Here is a 20,888-nt window from a genome sequence, read left to right on the forward strand (position 1 = left end):
GCCCTTTCCTGTGTTCTCTGATGCATGCTCTGCGGCCTGGGACACCAACCTCTACAAAACCTGTGGTCTAAATTGCTTTTTCTTGTCTTCTGCAATGAGATCCTGGCAAGAGGACAGAGAGTAGAAAGAGGACAAGGCCAGAATTTTGATGCCCTCCTCCCCTCTCCTTCCTGCCTCTCCACGTTTAGGCAAAGGCTCCAACTGCTAGCCATGTTGGTTTCTTGGATAGTTCTTCAGGAACAGCACTCCCTCCCCTTGTCCCTGCAGACCTCCAGTTGTGAGGACTAATCCCTGAGTATATCCTCGGCTCTTTTTGGTTCCATTAACCCTGCCTACACCTCTGTAAATAATCCCCTCATGAGATTCTTTTCAGCTAAGCTCTTTTGAGGGTGCCATCTGTTTCCTGCTAAGACTTCAATGGATACAGGAGGGAAAATGGCTGGGAAAGAAGGGAGGGATGCTAGCTATTGTGAAGTGGGGAAAATCTTGAGGATATAAGGCTGGGTAATTTACAACAGACCTGAATGAGACACGGTTTTACAGGCTGAAATTGGCCAAGACAAAATAAATGATCTCTACTGGTCAGACATCATAATTATGTTTTAAAAAAAAACTACTGCCCCTAGTTCCTGTGGAACTGATTGGAATGCACCAAGATTAAGGATGCAGGACTTTCAGTGCTAAACCTGAGACAGTCCTGGGACCGGAATATTGGTTATTTCAATCTGTGACTATAATTAGGACCTCTGGGTCCTGTCTAGCTGCTGCTGCAGAAGGGACATTCTAGGTAAAAGAACACTGGTCTGGAACCATATGCCTCCTCTTCTTTATTCTCAGTCAATGGCAGACCTTACTTATCTCTCATGGAATTCTTTCTCGTTAGTTCTATAGGCAGTTTGAAAATCTCTCTTTACACAGTTAACAGGAATGATCTGCTAGGCATTCTTCTAAGAGCTTCACATTTTTAAAATTATCTATGTTTTAGGTACAAGGAAGCAGGGAATTAAATGACTTGAGTGAGTCTTCTTGGGTCACAAAGTAGCATACCACAGACCTAGGTCTTCAATCCACCTAGTCAGGCTTTCAGCCCCCTCACCTGTTCACCTTTGTATCCCTGGCACCCAGATCACAGCCTGGAAGGTAGTGAGTGCTTGGTCACTAAATATGTGCTTAAAATTATTACAAGAAGACAAATCCTGTCTTCCCAGTTTCTCCCTTTTCTGGTCTGTTTCCTTTTTTATGGACCCTGCCTAGGTTTTGTTAGGGCCTCTAAGCAAGCACAACCTTTGACCCACTGACTAAGCCAACAGCTTAAATCAGAGCAGAGAGCAGTCCTATGTAAGCGGGTTTAAGTCTAGGCTCTGTCAGTCTCTTTATAATACGCCTCAGAGTTGTGCTAAATGAGAGGTAAGAACCTTGGCCCATGGTAAATACTTAGGGTTAGCTTCGTTTACGTTGTTATTATTATAAAAACAAAAAACTGGTGTATATAAGTGCAGAGGCAAGTTCCCATTCCAGAAGGATCCCTTTACTCTTCCTGGTTCCATCCCCTAGCCAAGGGCTCTTTCCCTGAGTGGGGTTCACCAGCTGCCTGTTTTTCTTCTTTGGGGAAGGAAGGAGCGAAATCCTTGAGCGCCCTCTAGAGGTCAGAAATGCTCCTGACCTTCAAACCTTCCATGACCTCCCAAGACCCACAGGATATGTTCTGGCATCTTCTGTTTGTTCCTCCAAATGTTTGTCCCTCTTTCTGGGCTGTTTTCTGTTTATCACTCTGGATCCACTTTCCACATTTTTTCTACTCTGTTCTGGGCTCCAGGATGCTGACCTGTGGAGGCTGCATTGGTGAGCTCTTTCCCTCTCAATTCTTAAGAGTTTGATTTAAACCAGTAAAAGCCACCAGTACTAATCCAGAGGGAAGTTGGGATATTATTTCACCAAACTCCTTCCAGTCGGGCTACTAAGAGTAGGAAACCCCCCTCCACCCGGGAGGCCACATCTCATACCATGCAGAACCATGGGTTCTAAGATCCAGTTTCCTGGCGTTGGCTTTCCACATTGCCCCTTAAGAATGGAACTGGCTTCCTGCAATTCTCAGCACCTAGCTTCATTTCTCTTAATCCTGGCCACACCTTTGTAAATAGCCCCTTGATTAACCTCTCCTCAACTACCCTGTCTGCCTATGTTGCCTCATCCGGTTCCTGCCAGGTTCTACTGATACCCTGTTCAAACTCCTTGACTTAACAGTCTTATCTCTCCTCCACCTTCCAGTATCCTGTGCTCTAACAAACCAACTACTCACAGTTTCCACAGTATAATCACAGGATTATCTATGAAGTTTCCATCTGCAGGGCCTTACATGTTCCATGACCGATCCCTTTGCAACTCACCCTCAATGCAATATCAATCCTCTTTAGAGGCTTCAGGTTGAAGGTGGAGCTTGGTGGTAGAGCACTTGCCTATCACGTGCAAAACCCTGGGCTTGATCCTCAGCACCCACACAGGTAGGCTTCTGCTCAAAGCTCATGTCTTCTATCCAGTCCTTCCCAATCCTTGATAGACATTTTTTCCCCATTTCATTGACATCTATGTGATTTTATCCTATTAAGTAGCAGCCATGTGTTTGGGTTGGTTTTACCTTTTCTCTAAATGTCTATGGAGGATCTTGAGTAGTTTCATTATGTTCCATTGACTGGACTAATTAAAAATACAGGTCTAATTCAACCCCTATACAATGTTTCCTGGTCATAGGAATTTGCAGGTGTTCTTCTCAGCAAGAAACTGAGGATATATAGCAGCAAGGGCTATATTCAAACTGAATATGTTCTATGGTTCTCTCCCCTTCAAAAATAAGCAGGGAGCATATGTTTGCACCTACCACTGGCAGCCACTTTGCCCCAAGAAGAAAGTCAGTGAGAGGAAGGGACAAGCAAGGAGGGAGGTCAGAATAAAGAGGATCACTGGGAAACAGAGTTGTGCCCTGATCAAAGCTGTCATGCAAGTTTGAGATAAGTTCTTGGAATTATCAACTAAAAATATATGTAACACTGTTGGTGAATGAAAAAGCAACACTCATAGGGTACAATTAGAAAGAAACTTATTTTCTTCTGCCTATTCAAATTCACCTCCAGAGCTAGGACATTTTACCCTGCTACTGGATATAGTCTTGTTGGGGTACAAGCTCCATGCTCTCTCTGAGCTTTTGCTGATAATAAAAAAAGTCTTCAAATCACCTTTCATTAGAAAATTGTTTATTTCAGCAATTAAGGAATCCCTCTCAGTGTAAGTCAAGCTCCTGGAATTCTTTCAACATGAAAGCTTCTTCTCTCCCCCAGCTCCAGGCACAGGAAGCAACTGGTATGCTGCTTCCTGCTTGAAAGCCCTGTATGGATGTTTGAGTCCTTCCCATTAGAACTAGAGAACTGAGCACCTATTGTCTGAGGCCTCAGCAGAAATTGAGACAGAAGGGGCAAGAAGAGTTTCTCTGTAACATCCTAACCCACATAGGTACCTTACCCCTGCTTTAGAGATGGATCGTATGGAGAGGTTCAAGTACTGGTAGTGTTTTGATGCTGATGGCATCTATTCCTCTACTAAGCTATAAACATTGAAAGACTTTCTCTAAAACAGGGGTAAGGTACCTATGTGGGTTAGGATGTCCCCATCCCCACCCTCTCTCTCCACACTGAGTCAGCTAAACAAAACTGGAGAGTCATGGGCCAAATGCAACTGTTTAGGGAGGCAAATAACTAATTATATTGCTCACATTTCCATATGGAGTTGAAAAACCAGCCTCTACCTCAGAGCAAAGCCTGTCCTAATTGATCAGGGCACAACTCTGTCCAAGGAAGAGGGCGTGACCCTTGTCCTTGGAAAGATCCACAGAGCACTCCTTGACACATACCTACCCTGCTGAGTTGTTTATCTACAAATAACTGGAGAGATCTGCAGAGCCAGCTGTCCCTGACTCAGTCAGGCTAGGTGAGGACCCATAGCAACCCCCTAGCAACCACCAATCAGCATGAGACAGGGAAAATACCTGGGATGACAGATGACCCTCCCAGTAGTTTATGGTGGTTGATAACATGTTGGGAAACCATGTAGTTCAGCACATACACCCCTCGTGGCTTAAACCAATCAGTTCAAACAAATCCCTCTCTTGTACAACCCATCACCCCTACCCAACTTGCTTCCACCAGTGAATGTGCTAATCATCTTTTTAGAGTTGTTTTTTGATTTTCCTGTGGTGTGTGATGATTTGCTAAGAGATGCTATGATGTATGTGAAGTCCCTGCCTTCCCCAAAGAGTGTATAAAACTGCTGCAAACTCTGGGCTCGGGGCCTCTCAGCGTCACCAGCTGTTGTGTGTGCGCACGGAGGACCGAGCTAGCTCACAATAAACACTTCTTTGCTGCTTTCATCAATCTTGGTCTCTGGTGTTCTTTTGGGGGTCCCAAATTTGAGCATAACACTAGAAAGTTTGGAAAAAGGAATAATGTATGCTCATCTCAGCACCCCCTCCCCACCACCACCCTCTCTCTCCACATCTGTCTGCAAACAGGGAAGATCTGGTTTACTCTCTTAGCTGTAAGGTAAACTCTGCTTTTGTTGGGGCTGGACTGGGGAGGAGACTAGTTAATTCAGGAGCCTACTAGCAAGCTTATTTGATTGTTCACTTATTGAAAGTCCTTTATTGTTTCAACATTAATATCAAAGCTGATATTTTATCCCCAATCTGCTTGAAATCTATGTGATTCAAATGATTTTTCATTTGGATAGGAAAGAGTGGTCTTATTTTGAGGCTTACATGAACACCATCACAACTCACAAACATGATTTCCTGTTGAGAAACTGATGTGACTCCATTTTTGAAAAACCAGCCTGTACCTCAGAGCAGGGCCAAGGGTGTGTGTGGGGGGTGACCCTTGTTCTTGGAAAACCCATTCCTAGGCACATAGCTACCCTGCTGAGTCATTTGTCTGTACCAGATGGCCTTGACTCAGCAAATACAAGTTCCTGAAAAGACCAAAAGAATGCTTAAGACCTAATTTCAGACCTATCAGAGTGAGACAGGGAAAATATCTGAAATGCCAAGTGACCCTCCCAGTAGTTTCGGTGATTGATAACAAGATTAGGCAACCCTGCAAGTTTAGCATATTCACTCTTGCAACCCCTCAGGGCCTAACCAAACAGTTCAAATGTATCCACCACTTGAACTAACCAATCACCCTTACCCGACTTGTTCCCGCCAATGAATCTGCTAATCAATGTTAAGAGTTGTTGTTTGATATTCCCGCGGTGTGAAATGATTTGCTGTGTGATGTTGTGACACATAGAGTAACCCCTCAAAACCTATAAATCCTCACTGAACTAAGGGTTGGGGCTCACTCCTCGGGACCACTGAGTCAGAAACGGTTGTGAGTCCAGGCTCGAGCTTGCAATAAAGACTCTTGTGTGCTTGCATTGGGTTCGGCTCCTGGAGGTCTATTGGGGTCCCACAAATATGGCATTACACTGTCCCCTACCATGGCCCAAATAGTTTAAAGGGTCGTATTTGTTTGTTTGTTACAAAAAAAAGATAAGCTCATTTAAAGTTCATAAGCTCTTTTATAACATTGTAACTTAAAATTAGGGAGATTTTTAACTAAAGATCTGGATTTCCAATGTATCATGATCATTTCAATAATTTGCTAACACTAGGGCTGCATTTCTTGGTTTTTAAATAGTTTTTTGAGAAAAAGTAAAAAGTTTTATTGCTTTTCTAGCAAAGGAGAAACACAGAGGCTTCCTGTCCCGGAGGCTGTGAATCTGCCCACCAAGCAGGAACAGGGGGCTTTTAAAAAGGTGATTCAAAAGCTACATTCCACAAGTTCTCGGTCCTGAATTGTTAATTTGGAGAGATAGTCATTCTGAGATCTCCTGGTACCCTCCCCAAAGTCTGGATTACTTCCTTCCTATGGTGGGTGTGTAGTCAATGATAGATAACTCTGCATAAATAGGGAAGAAAGATGATCCTGTTTCCCCTGAGATTAGGGAGGGGGAAAGTTTGGGGAGGGGAAAAGAGAGAGAGAGAGGAAGAGAAAGAAATGTCCATTTTAAAAATAAATTGCTGTGGCAGAGCTGCAAGGGCTATATTTCAAGGCATAAAGTGTACCACCATCACATTTCCCTACTGTCAATTTCTACATTCCATTTCTATGGAAAATGGGTGATGACATCTCCAAGCTTTTTCCTGCTAAAAGAGAGCAAAGTTGGGGAAAGTAACCCAAAGTCTTTGAACTCTATCAGGTGGGGCATGGACAGTTAAGGGTATTCAGCGTCAGAGCAATCTAGAGGTTCACAGTGGCAGATGGCAGGTGATTGGACAAGGCATACATCAGGGATCATGCTAAGACAATAAAAACAAGACAACAAAGCATTTGGTTTTTCTTTTCTTTTTTGTGAACAATTAGCATAAAAGCAATTAGTATTTCATCTAATCTCTGAAAACTATAAAGACAGTCACTCATAATCATATCAGTAAAATAGGGCTGTGTTTCTTAAAGTAATAATTTCTAAGACTGACAAGCACCTGCCCCTTTAGATGAAGAAGGCACTTCCCTGCTTTGTCCCATTCCAATTAGCCATTATTTGCTGAATTTAGCAAATATAAATGCAAGATACCTAGTTTAAATTTGAAGTTCAGATAAACAGTGCTTTGTTATCATTTTTTAGTAAAAATATGTCCAGTAAAATTCATACAATTGAGTTAAGATACTGGTATTGTATATGAGAGTCCTACCTCACTAATTTTTGTTATCTACTTGGGCTTTGAATGTGGGTTTTCTACCTTTGTACCCATTTGTACTTATTTTTATATGTTCAATGTCTAATACACTTCTTGGCCCATTTGTGGAATGAATATATCAATGGAGCCTGAGGACTAAATATGTATTCCATACAGAATATCACTAGTTACACAAGATGAGTAAAAAGTAACAATTTCTTGCTGAGCACATCTTCAGCAAAGATTGCACATTTATGATTATTTGAGGGGCAGCCCTGAACTGGAATTGTGGAGCCTCAATTTGAAGTCTTGGGTCTATGGCTGACTTGCTGAATAGAGTTGTACAAGTCAAAAAGCCTTCTCCAACCTCTTGTTTCCTATGACTAACTGGAGGGAATTGAAATGCTTGTTCTCCAGGGAATTTACCAAAGCTAATGTTTTTTATTTAATAATCTTGTTCTGAATATTCATCATAGAAAAAGATTAGCATATGCAAAATTTGACAGTAGTATTAGCAGCTGGAAAAGTCAACTACTGATTATATAACTGATAATAAATTAGCTCATAGAGGAACAGGTTAATTTTCATATCCCCAGGCAATATTTCAAAAATTCCTGATCTAATTCAGAGAATGGAAGCCTTGAATTTTAGAAGAGTATGCAGTATGATACTTTTTGAGAAGTGCAAGATGGCATGGGGTACAGAATGGCGAGCCTGTCATCCCAGCACTCAGGATGCTGAGGCAGGAGGATCACTTGAGCCCAGGAGATCAAGACCAGCCTGGGCAACACAGCAAGATCCCATTTCAAAAAGAAGGAGAAGGAGGAGGAGAAGGAGGAGGAGGGGGAGGGGGAGGGGAGGGGGAGGGGGAGGAGGAGGGGGAGGGGGAGGAGGAGGAGGAGAAAGAAAGAAGAAGAAGAAAGAAAGAAAGAAAGAAAGGGAGGGAGGGAGGGAGGGAGGGAGGAAGGAGGGATAGGGAGAAAGAAGGACAGAAAAAGATGCCATCAAATATAAGCACTTTGATTTGATAACAGCTTCTTAGGAGAAAACTATACAAATGATCATATGCAATGCCTTCAAGAAACAAACAAACAAAAAAACCCACTATTTTTAAGAAGTATGTTTTCAGCTGGGTACAGTGACACACACCTATAATCCACGAGACTCAGGAAGCTAAAATAGAAGGATTGCAAATTTGAGACCAGCCTGGGCAGTTTAGCAAGATCCTGTCTCAAAATAAAAATTAAAAAGACCTTGAAGAATTGTAATGCAAAAAAAAAGTACATGTATAATGGCATAAATTGATGTGAACATACTTTATATACAGAGATACGAAAAATTATGCTCTATATGTGTAAGGCATTCCACTGTTGTCATGTATTAAAAAAAAAAAAAAGACCTTGGATGATGTGATTTAGTAGTAAAATGCCCATGGATTCAATCCCCAGTACCATTAATATATATATATATATATATATATATATATATATATATATATATATATGTGTGTGTGTGTGTGTGTGTGTGTGTGTGTGTGTTATAATGGAAAAAATCTTGGTATATGTGGTGAGTCGGAGAGAAGTGCCAATTACTTAAAACCTTATGGACACTGGGAGACCAACCCATGGTGAATCAACATTTATTGAGCATTTAACAAACGTTAACATATTTAACAATTTCAACAATATAACACATGTTAGCACAGTGCTTTCATCTAAATCAGGGAGTCTCGGCCTCTGCACTGTTGTCATCTGGGGTTGGACAGTTCCTTGCTGGGGAGCTGTCCTCTGCATCTCAGCATGGTTCAGCAGTATCAGTGATCTCTACCCACTGATGCCACAGCATCCATATCTCTAGTTGTGATAACCATGAATTTCTCTAGGCATTTCCAAATGTCCCAAGAGTTGGGGTGAGGTGAGGATTATTTCTAGTTAAGAACTCTGACCTGGATAATTCACAATACCCAGCAAAATAGAATCTCTGCAGGCTTCACTGTGTCAATACCACACTGTGGACTATGCAGGGAGATGCTTCCTTAGTCACTATTTTCTAATTTGCCTCCAGGGGACCCAACCAATGTAGCCTGTTCCCAGATGTCTCACTGGCTTGATCATAAAATAACTTCCGCTGCTTTTCCTGTGTCTCCTCTCTCCAAGAGACCCAGAGTGAGTCCCTTGGGCTGGGAAAGCCATGACATCAGAAGCCTGTTCTCTGACTGGCCTTCCTTCTCCTCCCTCTGATAAGAGTGTTTACCTAAACCTTAGGATGGGAGGCAGATGGAGGGATAAAGATATAACTTTTATTAAACATGATCTTCCAGGAAGGAGATTGTAATGATACCCATATTATCTCGATGGTGTTAAATTTATTTTAGGGAAGGAAATGGAATTTATTTTAGGGAAGGAAATGGAAATTTTCATGCTATTCTTCACGACTTTTCTTTTCTCAATTACTTACTCATCTAGACTTGAAAATGCACTTGTACAACAAACATAGCAAGTCCTTTATTAATCCCTTACATCTTGGTTGGAATGTTCCAATTCTGATCTTTAGTTATTTATCTGAGCCTGTGTGTTCTCAGCCTCTGAGTCAGGAATCAATGTGGCCACAGGGATAAAACACCCAGCAGCAGTATGCCAGAATCACCTGTGGTTCTTCTATGTTTCCTGGCTCCATTCCCCACCCCCACCCCAAAAAATAAAATAAAATAAAGATTATGACTCATCTCCTGCCTCATCCAGGGGTGAGTGGCCTCAACTGAGAACCAAAGGTTCAAGTATATTAATCTGAAAGTGTGTTGGCTTATAAAAATGGTTGAGGAACTGACAAACACCTTTCTTAATTTTTATGTAGGAGAGGTTTTGATATTGTCAAGTTAATAAAACACATTTATTTTTGCATACAATATTCAATGTAAATTGCTCCAAGCCTGTGTTAGAACATATAACTCACCAATTTCTCTTTGAAAGAGAATTTTACTTCTCTGCCAGACATGAGACTTTCTTTAGTTGACGAAACCTTAGAAAGCCACTGTGGGCACCACCTGCAGTCTTTTCCAGCTGCCAGTTTCCAAAAATGTTCTTGACAGTGACTTCCCTGTTTTCTGGAGTGAGGAAGGTAAGGACGTGGGAAGTGAGCCTCTAGCTGACCTACAATGGAGATGTGATATGAACCAAAAATAAACATTTTTATTTTAAGTCACTGAAATGTTTGGGTTTATTTGTCACAACAGCATAACTTAGGCCTTTGTGAGTGATGCAAAGAGTCAGAAATATCATTTAAATGTGTGAAACAGGACATGCCCAGCAATAACAGGGATGCATATTGAGTCAAACTGAACATTTTGGTTCACTAAGAGGTGTTTACACTTTTTAAAAATGTTTGAATACTTAAGTATCCAAACAAAACACATCTTGTGAGCTTGCTTCAGAACAGTGGGCTACCAATTAGTAATCAAGGATATAGAATAAAAATGTTTGTTTTTTACCAGAACCTGGGTATAATGACAATGATCCTGCTGTAAGATTATTGACTAAACTGCAGTGATTTTTATATTTAGTAAGATATCTAGGATGTCCAAGTTTGAAATATATTTCTAAAATACATCAGAAATGATTCCAATTTGTGGTTTTCCTTATATAGAAGAAACAAGTCTCAAAAGAACCTAGTTTCCTTCTGTGGAAATTCCAACTCTATTATACACAGTTAAGACTGAATTTTCAAAAACAACTCCCTAATATTTCTATGCAGAAACCTCTCTTCCTTTCATTTCTTCACGAAGTCACAAATTTGTATTGGGTCCTCACTATGTCTTAGATATTGTTCTGGCATCTACTGGATTTCTCAGTCCATTTTCTGTTGCTGATACTCTTACTACAGACTGAGGAATTAGAAAGAATAAAAGTTTATTTGGCTTTTAGTTCTGAAGGCTAGGAACTGTGGGTGGCTGCATTTGGCATCTTGTTGGTAGGAACCTGCAAAGCTCCTTAGCAGCACAAGGTGGAACATGGTGAGACGGAAATTTCTAGCTCAGCTCCCTCTTCTTCTGTAGAGCTAAGGCCTTCCTTATGGCCTCATTTAACCATAACTACCTGTCAAAGGCCCTACTCCAAATATTGTAGTTGAGTTAAATTTCTACCTTCTTAATACCTCACAATGGGGATTAAATTTCAATGAGAGTTTTAGTAAGGACATTCAAGCTATAGAGTGTATTAACAAGAAAATGCCTTTGAGAGAGCCTAATGAATGGGAGAAAATCTTTACCACATGCACCTCAGATAAAGCATTAATCTCCAGGATAAATAAAGAGTTCAAACAAACAAACAAGAAACAAATAAAATAATCAATAAATGGGCTAAGGAACTAAACAGACACTTCATAGAAGAAATACAATTGATCAACAAATATATGAAAAAATGTTCAACATCTCTAGCAATTAGAGAAATGCAAATCAAAACTACTCTAAGATTTCATCTCATTCTAGTCAGATGGCAATTATCAAGAATACAAGCAACAATAAATGTTGGTGAGGATGTGAGGGAAAAGGTACACTCGTATATTGCTGGTGGGACTGCAAATTGGTACAATCATATGGAAAGCAGTATGGAGAGTCCTCAGAAAACTGGAAATGGAAGCACCATTTGACCTAGCTGTTCCACTCTTTGGTTTATACCCAAATGACTTAAAAGCAGCATACTACAGTGATGCAGCCACATCAATGTTTATAGCAGCTCAACTCACAATAGCTAAACTATGGAAGCAACCTAGGTGCCTGTCAACAGATGAATGGACAAAGAAAATGTGGTACTTACACAAAATGGAACATTACTAAGCATTAAAGAAGAATAAAATTATGGCATTTGCTGGTAAACAGATGGAGCTGGAGAATATCATGCTAAGCGAGATAAACCAGTCCCCCCAAAACCAAAGGCTGAATATTTTCTCTGATATGTGGATACTAATTCACGATAAGGTGGGGGCATGGCTAGGGAAGAATAAAGGCACTTTGGATTAGGCAGAGGGGAATAAAGGGATGGGAGGAGTATGGGGGTAGAAAGGATAGTAGAATTAATCAGACATTAATGCCCTATGTGCATATATGACTACATGACTGGTGTGATCCTACATCATGTACAACCAGAAGAATGAGAAGTTGTATTCCATTTATGTATGATGTGTCAGAATGCATTCTACTGCCATGTATAATTAAATAGAACAAAATTTTTTAAAAGATAAAAAAATTAAAAAGAAGATAATGTCTTTGCCTTTATGAAGTTTATACCCCAATGATGATCTCTCACAAGTGACTCTCCATACTGCTTCTGACAGTAAGGCATATTTCCATGAGATTTACTGAAAGTTTCTTAGGCTTGTTACTGTAACAAATACCTGAAAAAATCAGCTCATAAAGAGAAAAGGGTTATTTTGGCTCACCAGTTTGGAAGTTCAGTCCTGTTGCTTTGGGGGCTGTGGCAAGGCAGCATATTATGGCTGGAAGTGCATAGTGGAGCAAACCTCTTACCTCATGGTCTGGAATTAAAGAGAGAGGAGACCAGGGATACTAGGTTTGAGGGCACCCTCCCAAGTGACTTAAGATGTTCTACTAGGCCCTAACTCTTAAGGTCCTCCCAATGGTGCCATGGGCTGGAAACAAAGCTATGAATACATGTGTCTCTGGGGGACATTATAGATCCAAACTATAGCCAGGAGTTTATACTCTGGTGTGAGATAGGTTGTTATTTGTGTTGGTTTCTTTAAAAAAAATTCTTCTTAAGTGTCAGAATCAGTGGTTCTTAATATAACTATCACCACTATCTAACTCCAGAATATTCTCTTCACCCCAACAAAGTACCTTTCTCATTAGTAGCCACTCCCCATTCTTTCCTTCCCCCAGTCTCAGACAAACAGTAATCTACTTTTTGTCTCTATGAATTTGCCTGTATTGAATATTGCATATGGAAGGAAACATACATTATGTCTGTTTTTTTTACTTAGCATAAGTTTTAAAGTTTCATCCGCATTGTACCATTCTTCATTCTTTTTATTATCAGATAATATTCCACTATATAGATGCACCAGACTTTGTTTATTCATAGTCATTTCATAGACTTTTGAGTTGTTTCCATTTTTGGCTACTTTGAGTAACACTGTTATGAACATTTATGTCCACATTTTTGTGTGGACTTATGTATTTAGTTATTATAGATACATACTTAGGAGTAGAATTGCTGGCTTAGATGGTAACTCTATTGTTTGAAAAATGTTTGAATACTTTAGTAGCCAACAAAAACATGTCTGTGGACTTATAGACTGTTCTGTAAAAAAGTTGAAAATAGAATGACCATAGGGTAATTTTATTTATTCCTAGGTAAAAGGTAACTGTAGCATTTTATATTCCTACCAGCAACTTAGAAGACTTTAGCTTCTTAACATCCTCATCAAATTATTATGATCTTTTTGATGATAGCTATTATAGTGGTTATGAAATAGTATCTTGTGGTTTTGATTTACATTTTCCTGGTGACTAATGATGTTGGGCATCTTTTTTGTATGTTTACTGAACCTTTATATATCTTCTTTGATGAAACAGCTATCCAAATCATTTTTGTCTATTTTTTTAGTTGAAAGGGACATGCATTTTAAGATAAATAAAGGTATAGTCTGATAGAGAATAAAATGGAAACTAATTTTAGAAAAGGAGTGAGAACTTGGTGAAGCAAATGAACTGAGTTATGCGAAGATTTTGAATATCACTGAAGATAAAGGGAATAGCAAGAGCTATAAAGAAAATTAATTGTGGGGCTGGGGCTGTAGCTCAGTGGCAGAGCACTTGCCTAGCATGGGTGAGGCCCTGGGTTTGATCCTCAGCACCACATAAAAATAAATAAAAATAAAGGCATTGTGTGTGTGTGTGTGTGTGTATAATTTTTTTAAAGGAAAATTAAATGTGGTAATGGAATAGGGAGTGGTTGAAAGGAGGAACCCCAGTATATAGGGTGGTCTAAGGAAGTCTCTTTGTGGACTGACATTTAGCAAAGACCTGCTAGCCATCATCAATTTCATTTTCACCACCATCTCTTTTATGCAGTCACTTGTAAAGTCCTAGGGTTGCTTCACATTAACTGATCTTCCAATGACAATCGTATGACTAGGAATCAAAGGGAAGACAGGCAAGTAAGCTTTCCTAGTAAGAAAAGAAAAGTTTCTAAAAGTGGAAGCCTTTTACAATTGCCAAAATACATGGAATTTGCTATGTAAACTGTGAATTACTATCATTTTATTTTTATGAGATAGTAATAGTCACAGCAACATTTTTCTAAAAAGGTTAAAAACTAAGCTCTAACCCTTAGAAGAGGAGTTACCAATTTTTTAGGATAGGTAAGATAACCATTTGCTAACAAGAATTATTGATTCAGGACCAAGGACAGCATCCTAGTTTTTTCTGCCCTCCCCCCATTTTAATTATTTCACACCTGCATAGATATCTCTTTCTTTACTTTTCTACTGCCACTGCTCCAATAATGCTAGACTCTTTCATTCCTCCAGTGTACTTCGTTGTACTGAGTTTGTCCCATAAATATCAGTTTTATTCATGTGCTATCGTCCCTTTCAATACCTCCCCTATTTTATGATAGTAAAATACACGTAACACTGCACTTACCATTTAACCATTTTATGAGTATACTTCCAAGACATTAAATATATTCACATTTTTACAACCACCACCATCTACTTACAAAATTTTTTCATCTTCACAATGAAGCTTCACAATGAAGCTTCATACCCATTAAGCAATAACCTTCATTCCCCCCATCCCCTGAAAAATACTATTCTAGTTTGTTTTTTTCTCCTCCCTGCTTTTGATTGGTATCCCAGGATGGTTCACCAGTAGCATAAGCATCTAGAACCGAGGTACTTGTACTTTTCATAACTTGTACTTGTTTTAAGTGCCAATCGTTGGATCCTTCTGAAACAGAAGTTCGGAGTAGAACCCAGAAATCTGTACTTTAATGGATTAAATACAATAATGTTGTTGCTATAGATACTTACATCATTCCTATGGACTTCCTGCTTTACATAGCTTAGTTTTTCCATTGATTGTTTTCATTGTTTCATGTAGTGAATCCTATCTCCCCAATTAGAATTCAAACTATTGGGGGCTGGGGTTGTGGCTCAGTGGTAGAGTACTTACCTAGCATGTGTGAGGCACCAAGTTCAATTCTCAGCACCACATATAAATAAAGATAAAAGTCCATAAACCACTAAAAAAATAAATAAAATAATTTAAACTATTGAGGACAATAATCATGTTTTTATTTCTTTTATAGGTCTTTTCAGTGAGTATGGAGTTTGCTATCAACACTGTAGGTCCTCAATCATTACAAAAAACATTTATTGTGCCTCTGCTGTAATCATAATCTGTCAGCGATTATTATGGCTGAAGAATGATACCAAAATGAATATATTGCACTTCTTGTCTTTGCCAATCTTTCTTCAATGAGAGCTGGTAGACACATAAGCATAACATAGATGTAATGCAGCAATACAAAATACTGCCAAGTAGAATACTAAGGAACACACTATAGGGACCCAAAGGAAGAAATATTAAGTTATGTTTTTATAATAGTGAAATATGTTCAAAGGAAGATAGTTTGAAGTAAGGGTATCTTTCCAAGTTCAGAGATAGGTTTCTTTGTGTGGTAGTTGGAGGGAGAGAGTAGCACAACATTCACAACTACAGGAACAGTTCTGGCAGTGCCTCCAAAGTATGGCTGTGCATTGTTAACTCTGATTGCTTAAGTACTGGCCCAGGGGAGATGTCTGGTTAGACAGGAATTAAGACTTGGTTTGAGGTATTTTAAAGTACACTTAAAGTGCATTTTAAAAGCACTTTAAATGCATGATATGTCCAGTGGTTCCCAAATATTGATGCATTTTATAATCATCTAGACATCTTGTTTAAAAACACAGGTTTCTAGTATTCACACCAGACTTTCTAAATCAAAATCTCTGGAGTGGGGCCCCCAAATCTGTAATTTTAGCAAGCTGCTCTAGTGATTCTTACATATTTGTTGACAGTAAGCAGGATAGACAGGCAGGGAGAGGTCTTGAAGCAAGAAAGCAAAGTAAAGGTTACTAAAATAATCTCAGACACAGAAGAAGAGTGCCTAAAGAGTGGCAAGAGCCACAAGAGCAGAAACATAGAAAGATTAAAAATGTACCATGAAGATTTAATCAATAGGATTTAGAGAAAGTTTTTTGGTTAAAATAAATCATGCCATTTGAAAAAATGTTATTGCTTTAATGATTCAAATCAATTCCCCTTCTGTGTACTTTTTTATACTTTGGAGCAATTGCACCAAGAAGAGAGTTCCATTTTTTATAACCAAGCTGCATAGTATGTTTAATCCAAGTGCCATACAATAATATGAACAGTAGGTGGCACTTTTGTGCTATGCCTGAATTTCTAATTGTAAAGACTACTAACCTGGGAAGGATCAGAGCTTAAAACTAGAAAGAGGATCCAGTAATTAAATTCAACTTCTGGTTTGAAGGAGGCCTGTAAAAGAGGGGCTAATTAAATGTCATTTTTCCTTATCTACTACATGACCTGCAATAATACCTTGTAGATTTTCAAATATTGATCTTGCCTATAGCTGTGCTCATATGAATGACAGGTTTGCAATTTTGTGAAGTCCCAAATAATTATTGTAGCAAGTGGAATTAAATTAATTCAAGTAAATTTGAGGTTAGAAAATACTTCAATTTTGATCACATTTCCAAATGTGCACTTCTGAGTTATTGCTGTTTGAAAACATGAGGAATGGCAGAAAAGAACAAAATCAAACATGAAAAAGAACTACAGGAGGAGAAAAAAAAATTGGAGTATTAAATGAGGACTGTGGAATGAAAATAAAGGATACATTCCTTTTATTTAAAAAAATATTATTAACACCTTGGCTAGTATACAAAACTTTTCATATTTACAATACACTTGCAATCATGCAAAAAGCACCATAAAAAAAAGAGTAGATTTGGGGGACAAATTGCTAAGTGTCTAAAATTGTCAATGCTGCCACTTCTTAGCTGTATGCTAAGTAACTTAATGTCTCTGCATATGAATTTTCTCACCTGTAAAATGAAAATTGTAATAACAGAACCTCTCCAGCGAGATAATTATGCAGATTAAATGTCAAAATGTATGAGATACTTAGAAAAGTATGTACCATGGACATCATAGGTATATGATAAACTTTTTAAGGTTAACTCTAAGTGATAGGACAATAAGTAATTCCTTCCTCCTCATCTGTTCAACTAAAAACATATGCTTTGCTTTGCTTTACTAATGAACTAAAAGACGATTTATTGTTATATACCACTGAGATCTTATGGTTGTTTGTTAGCATTATTGTAGCAGTAGATAACTGATATAACAGGGACTCAACAAAAAGCTGTTGAATAACTACAGTGGATATACAGATGTTTTACAATGAATATGTAAATATTCTTTCATATGTTCTATCTCTTCTTCATTATTTACTATCTTAAAAAGAAACATTTATTTTTTTTTAATTTAATAAAACATTTAGAGAAATACCTATACTTAAATTCCCCCCGCTCTTCTCTCTCTCTCTCTCAGATAATTTCAATTGTTTCTTCCTTTTTCTCTTACTTTGTTGTGCCCAGTGGTAAACATATCATGGCTGTGAGAAATCCTGAGGTCTTGATTACTCCTCAGTTTCCAGCATTGCTATTCTTTTATCATGGTGAAACATGCATGAAATATAACTTAACACTCTAATCATTTTAAGTGTATAATTTGCTAGCATTAAGCACACTTACAGTGTGCAAACATCTTCACTGTTTCAAAAATTTTATTATCCCAAACAGAAACCTACATCATTAAAAAAGTAACTCCTAATTCTTCTTTACTCCTAATCCTGGTAACCTCTATTCTATTTTTTTTTTTTTTTGCCTCTATGAAACCATATATTCTAGGGGAACTTATTAAATGGAATCATATATGTTCCTTGGTGTCTGGCTTATTTAACATGTTTTTAAGGTTCACCAATTGTGATAATATATATCAGAACTTCATTTTTATAGCTGAATAATATTCCCCATAAGTATATATCACATTTTGTTTACCCATTCATCTGTTGGATACTACTTAGCGATTTTTCCTTTGGTGTTATCATTTTAAAAGGCTGCCACAGACATTAGTTTACAAACTATTTGTTGGATCCCCTGCTTTGAATACTTATGGGATATACCTACCAGTGAAATTGCTGGATCATAAATAATTCTTTCACTGACTTTTTAATTGGGGGTTAAACCCAAGGGTTCTTTAATACTGAACTATATCCCCAGTTCTTTTTACATTTTTAAAATTTTGAGACAGGGTCTCACTAAGTCGCTGAAGCTGGTCAAACTTGTGATCTTTCTGCTTCAGTCTCCCAGTAGCTGGGATTACAGTTGTGCATAATATGATTAACTTTTTGAGGAACTTTCAAATTCAGTTTTCCACAGTTCTATGCTATTTTACATTCCTGACAGCGTCTAACCTTTTTAAGCATATCAGGTATTTTTTTTTTTTTAAACTAGACTGGAATAAGCAGCAATGCTTAGAGTCCTGCCAACTGACAGGTTGCTGATATCAAGTCACTTTTCTTTGCTTTTTTTCTTTTCTTCTTTTTCCTTTTTTTTTTTTTTTTTCTTCTTCTTCTTTTTTTTTTTTTTTGGTGCTGGTGATCAAACCCAGGGCCTTGTATATGCTACGCAAGTGTTCTCTGTATCAATGCTCTCGGCACATACCACATCATCTCTAAGATTAATGTTTCTTACCATTATAGCTGACACTAACACAGCAATCATCTAGGGAGCGTGTTACATGTGCAGAGCCCTAGATTTCACTCCATATATGCTCAATCAACATCTCTGACAATAGAGCCCCTATATCAGCATTACACATACTAAAATATGAGTGAGACTCATCAACCTGGACTGTTGAGTTTTTTAGGTCAGGGAAAATATTTCAGTCATACTTGTATCCCTCAAGGTTGAACATAACAGCAAATGTTTAACAAACATTCTTGAATTAAACTAGTACTGCATTGCAATCTAAAGCCATTTTCTACCTGTTTAATCGCTAAACTCAGTAACTACGCAACCAGTTAAGAGAACTGTAATTAAAGCATGTAGCATGCCTTTTGCTTACACAGAATATGTATCTTATCATGGTCTATCATGCCATTTTATTGCCAAGAATCTTTGTTCTATAATTTTCAGCTGTACCCTTCATCCTTTGAGGCAGGGTTTTTTAAAAAAAAAAAAGTATGTACTAAGAGCTATCTCCATATGGCCTATAAGATCAATATCTAAGAATAAAGTTTCAAATTTGCTAACATTGGTAACATTTTGTAACTGTGAACTGTGCCGACTTCATAATGTTGCTGAAGTACAAATGATACTATGTGTCAGAAAGCTTACTGTAGAAATTGTTATAGTTACTATGTGGTCTAGTAACTGGAACCAAAAACACGCTACTAAGTCTTTAAAGACTTTAAATATGTGTAATTTTATTATTCTAAACATACACAAACGAGCAGATGAGAATAGACACAAACAGCAGGAAAACATTTAAATGGATGAACATCACAGGTGTCCGGTTTCGGTATCTCTCGTAGGGCACTGCGGGTGGAGAAATGTGATTAAACAAATTCAAATCTGTCCTCCAGGGATTTAGATACTTGGACTATACTAATACCTAGCAAGCTGCTCCTCTTCATATCAAAGCTCCCTCTCCTGTCATAACAAGCTGTGGGGGAAGAGTTGGAAACCCGTGGGCGCGCGCGCGGTCTCTTTAACGTGTAATAGAACACTGATTGCATCGATAGAAGGCTCACAGCCCCTTTCCTTTTTCAGTCGCTCTCATTCCGGACCTGGTTACTATCCCCTTCCTAGCATCAAACCCGGGAGAACGCTAGCGTTAATAAACGTGGTTGGCTAATAAACGTTGGTTTTAGTGTGTGGCAGCACTCGGTCCCGGAGCGGCCCGCCCGGCGACAGGGCCCCCCCCCACCCCCGCAGTCCTCGGCGCGGACAGAGTCTCGGGGCTCGTCTGGCCACGCCTGGAGCGCGGGGTTTGATTGGGCCGCCGTTGTTGTAGTGACCGGGAGGCGCTGCCGCTCAAGGCAGACGGTTCCGGGCGCCGCACGGTCCCCCCCCTCCTCTCCTACCCCTTCCCCTCCCCCGATTCCCCACTCCGGCAGGAATCCGGAGCTAACTGCTACACCCATGGCCTCCGCTCCGGTAAGGACCGGCTGGCCGGCACTTCCCCCGAGTCGTCCCCGCGAGCTGCGGGGGCCAGGTCGGGAACGTGCCCACACCTGGCGGGAGATGGAGGCAGGTGTCAGCAGCCGGCTCTGCCGCTGGCCCCTCGCCCTGGGGCGTCGGCGTCTCGCTGCGGCTGGGCAGCGGGAATGCCGAGCTCCAGGGCGGGCTGCCGGACGCTCCTCCCCGCGTCCCCGAAGCTCTGGGCAGAGACCCGCCGGCCCATGGCCCCCTAGAATTCTCGGAGGGTCTCCGTGGAGCGCCTGCGTCAGAATCACCTGGGAGGTGTCGGAGAGCACTGGAGCCGGGGCGCCGACACGCACCTGCGGATTCCGCGCCGGAGGGCGGGGCCTGGGAACGCGCGTTTCGAATGAGCCTTCAGGTGGTCCTCCCTCGGATGCTCTCCAGTCTGGGAAGCGCGGATGGAGGATTTTGCCAGCTTTGCCGGGGCAGCCGGCGCCCAGCGTCTCCCGGTCGGGGTGCTGGGTGCCGCAGTCCGAGCGAAGGCTGCTGCCGAGCGTTCCTATTCTGCGGTCCGCCCTCTACGCGGCGGTTCCCGATCCGACCCCCCCGGGAGGGGCAGCCTAGGTTCCCCGACCCCCAGAGTTTCCGATTGACACGTGCTTTCTGAACTTGACAACTTTCCTTCCTAGGAGGACCCCGTTCTGGAGCGTTATTTTAAAGGCCACAAAGCTGCAATCACCTCTGTGAACTTCAGCCCCAACGGCAAACAACTTGGTAAGTTTTCTTTTCTTCTTTTTTTTTTTTTTCTTTTTTCTTTTCGTGATGAAAC

General features: G+C 39.9%; 1 protein-coding gene and 1 long non-coding RNA gene across 2 annotated transcripts in view; one reads left to right on the forward strand and one right to left on the reverse strand.

Annotated features, from left to right (window-relative positions):
* Positions 1 to 19,088: 19,088 nt before the first annotated feature.
* Positions 19,089 to 19,961, reverse strand: LOC139705179 (uncharacterized). Its single transcript, XR_011707054.1, has 2 exons — positions 19,530 to 19,961; positions 19,089 to 19,453 (listed from the first exon to the last, which is right to left on the reverse strand). It is a non-coding gene; the product is annotated as an uncharacterized lncRNA (long non-coding RNA).
* A 14-nt stretch (positions 19,962 to 19,975) lies between these two features.
* The window catches only part of Poc1b (POC1 centriolar protein B), an 85,824-nt gene continuing 84,911 nt past the window's right edge, over positions 19,976 to 20,888 (forward strand). Inside the window, exons 1-2 of the mRNA XM_027955437.3 lie at positions 19,976 to 20,074; positions 20,749 to 20,833. Of these exons, the coding sequence (XP_027811238.3) occupies positions 20,060 to 20,074; positions 20,749 to 20,833 (100 nt within the window). The 5' untranslated portion in view covers positions 19,976 to 20,059. The remainder of the gene's footprint in view (positions 20,075 to 20,748; positions 20,834 to 20,888) is intronic.

Source organism: Marmota flaviventris, chromosome 3 (assembly GCF_047511675.1).
Source record: "Marmota flaviventris isolate mMarFla1 chromosome 3, mMarFla1.hap1, whole genome shotgun sequence".
NCBI classification, from domain to species: Eukaryota; Metazoa; Chordata; class Mammalia; order Rodentia; family Sciuridae; genus Marmota; species Marmota flaviventris.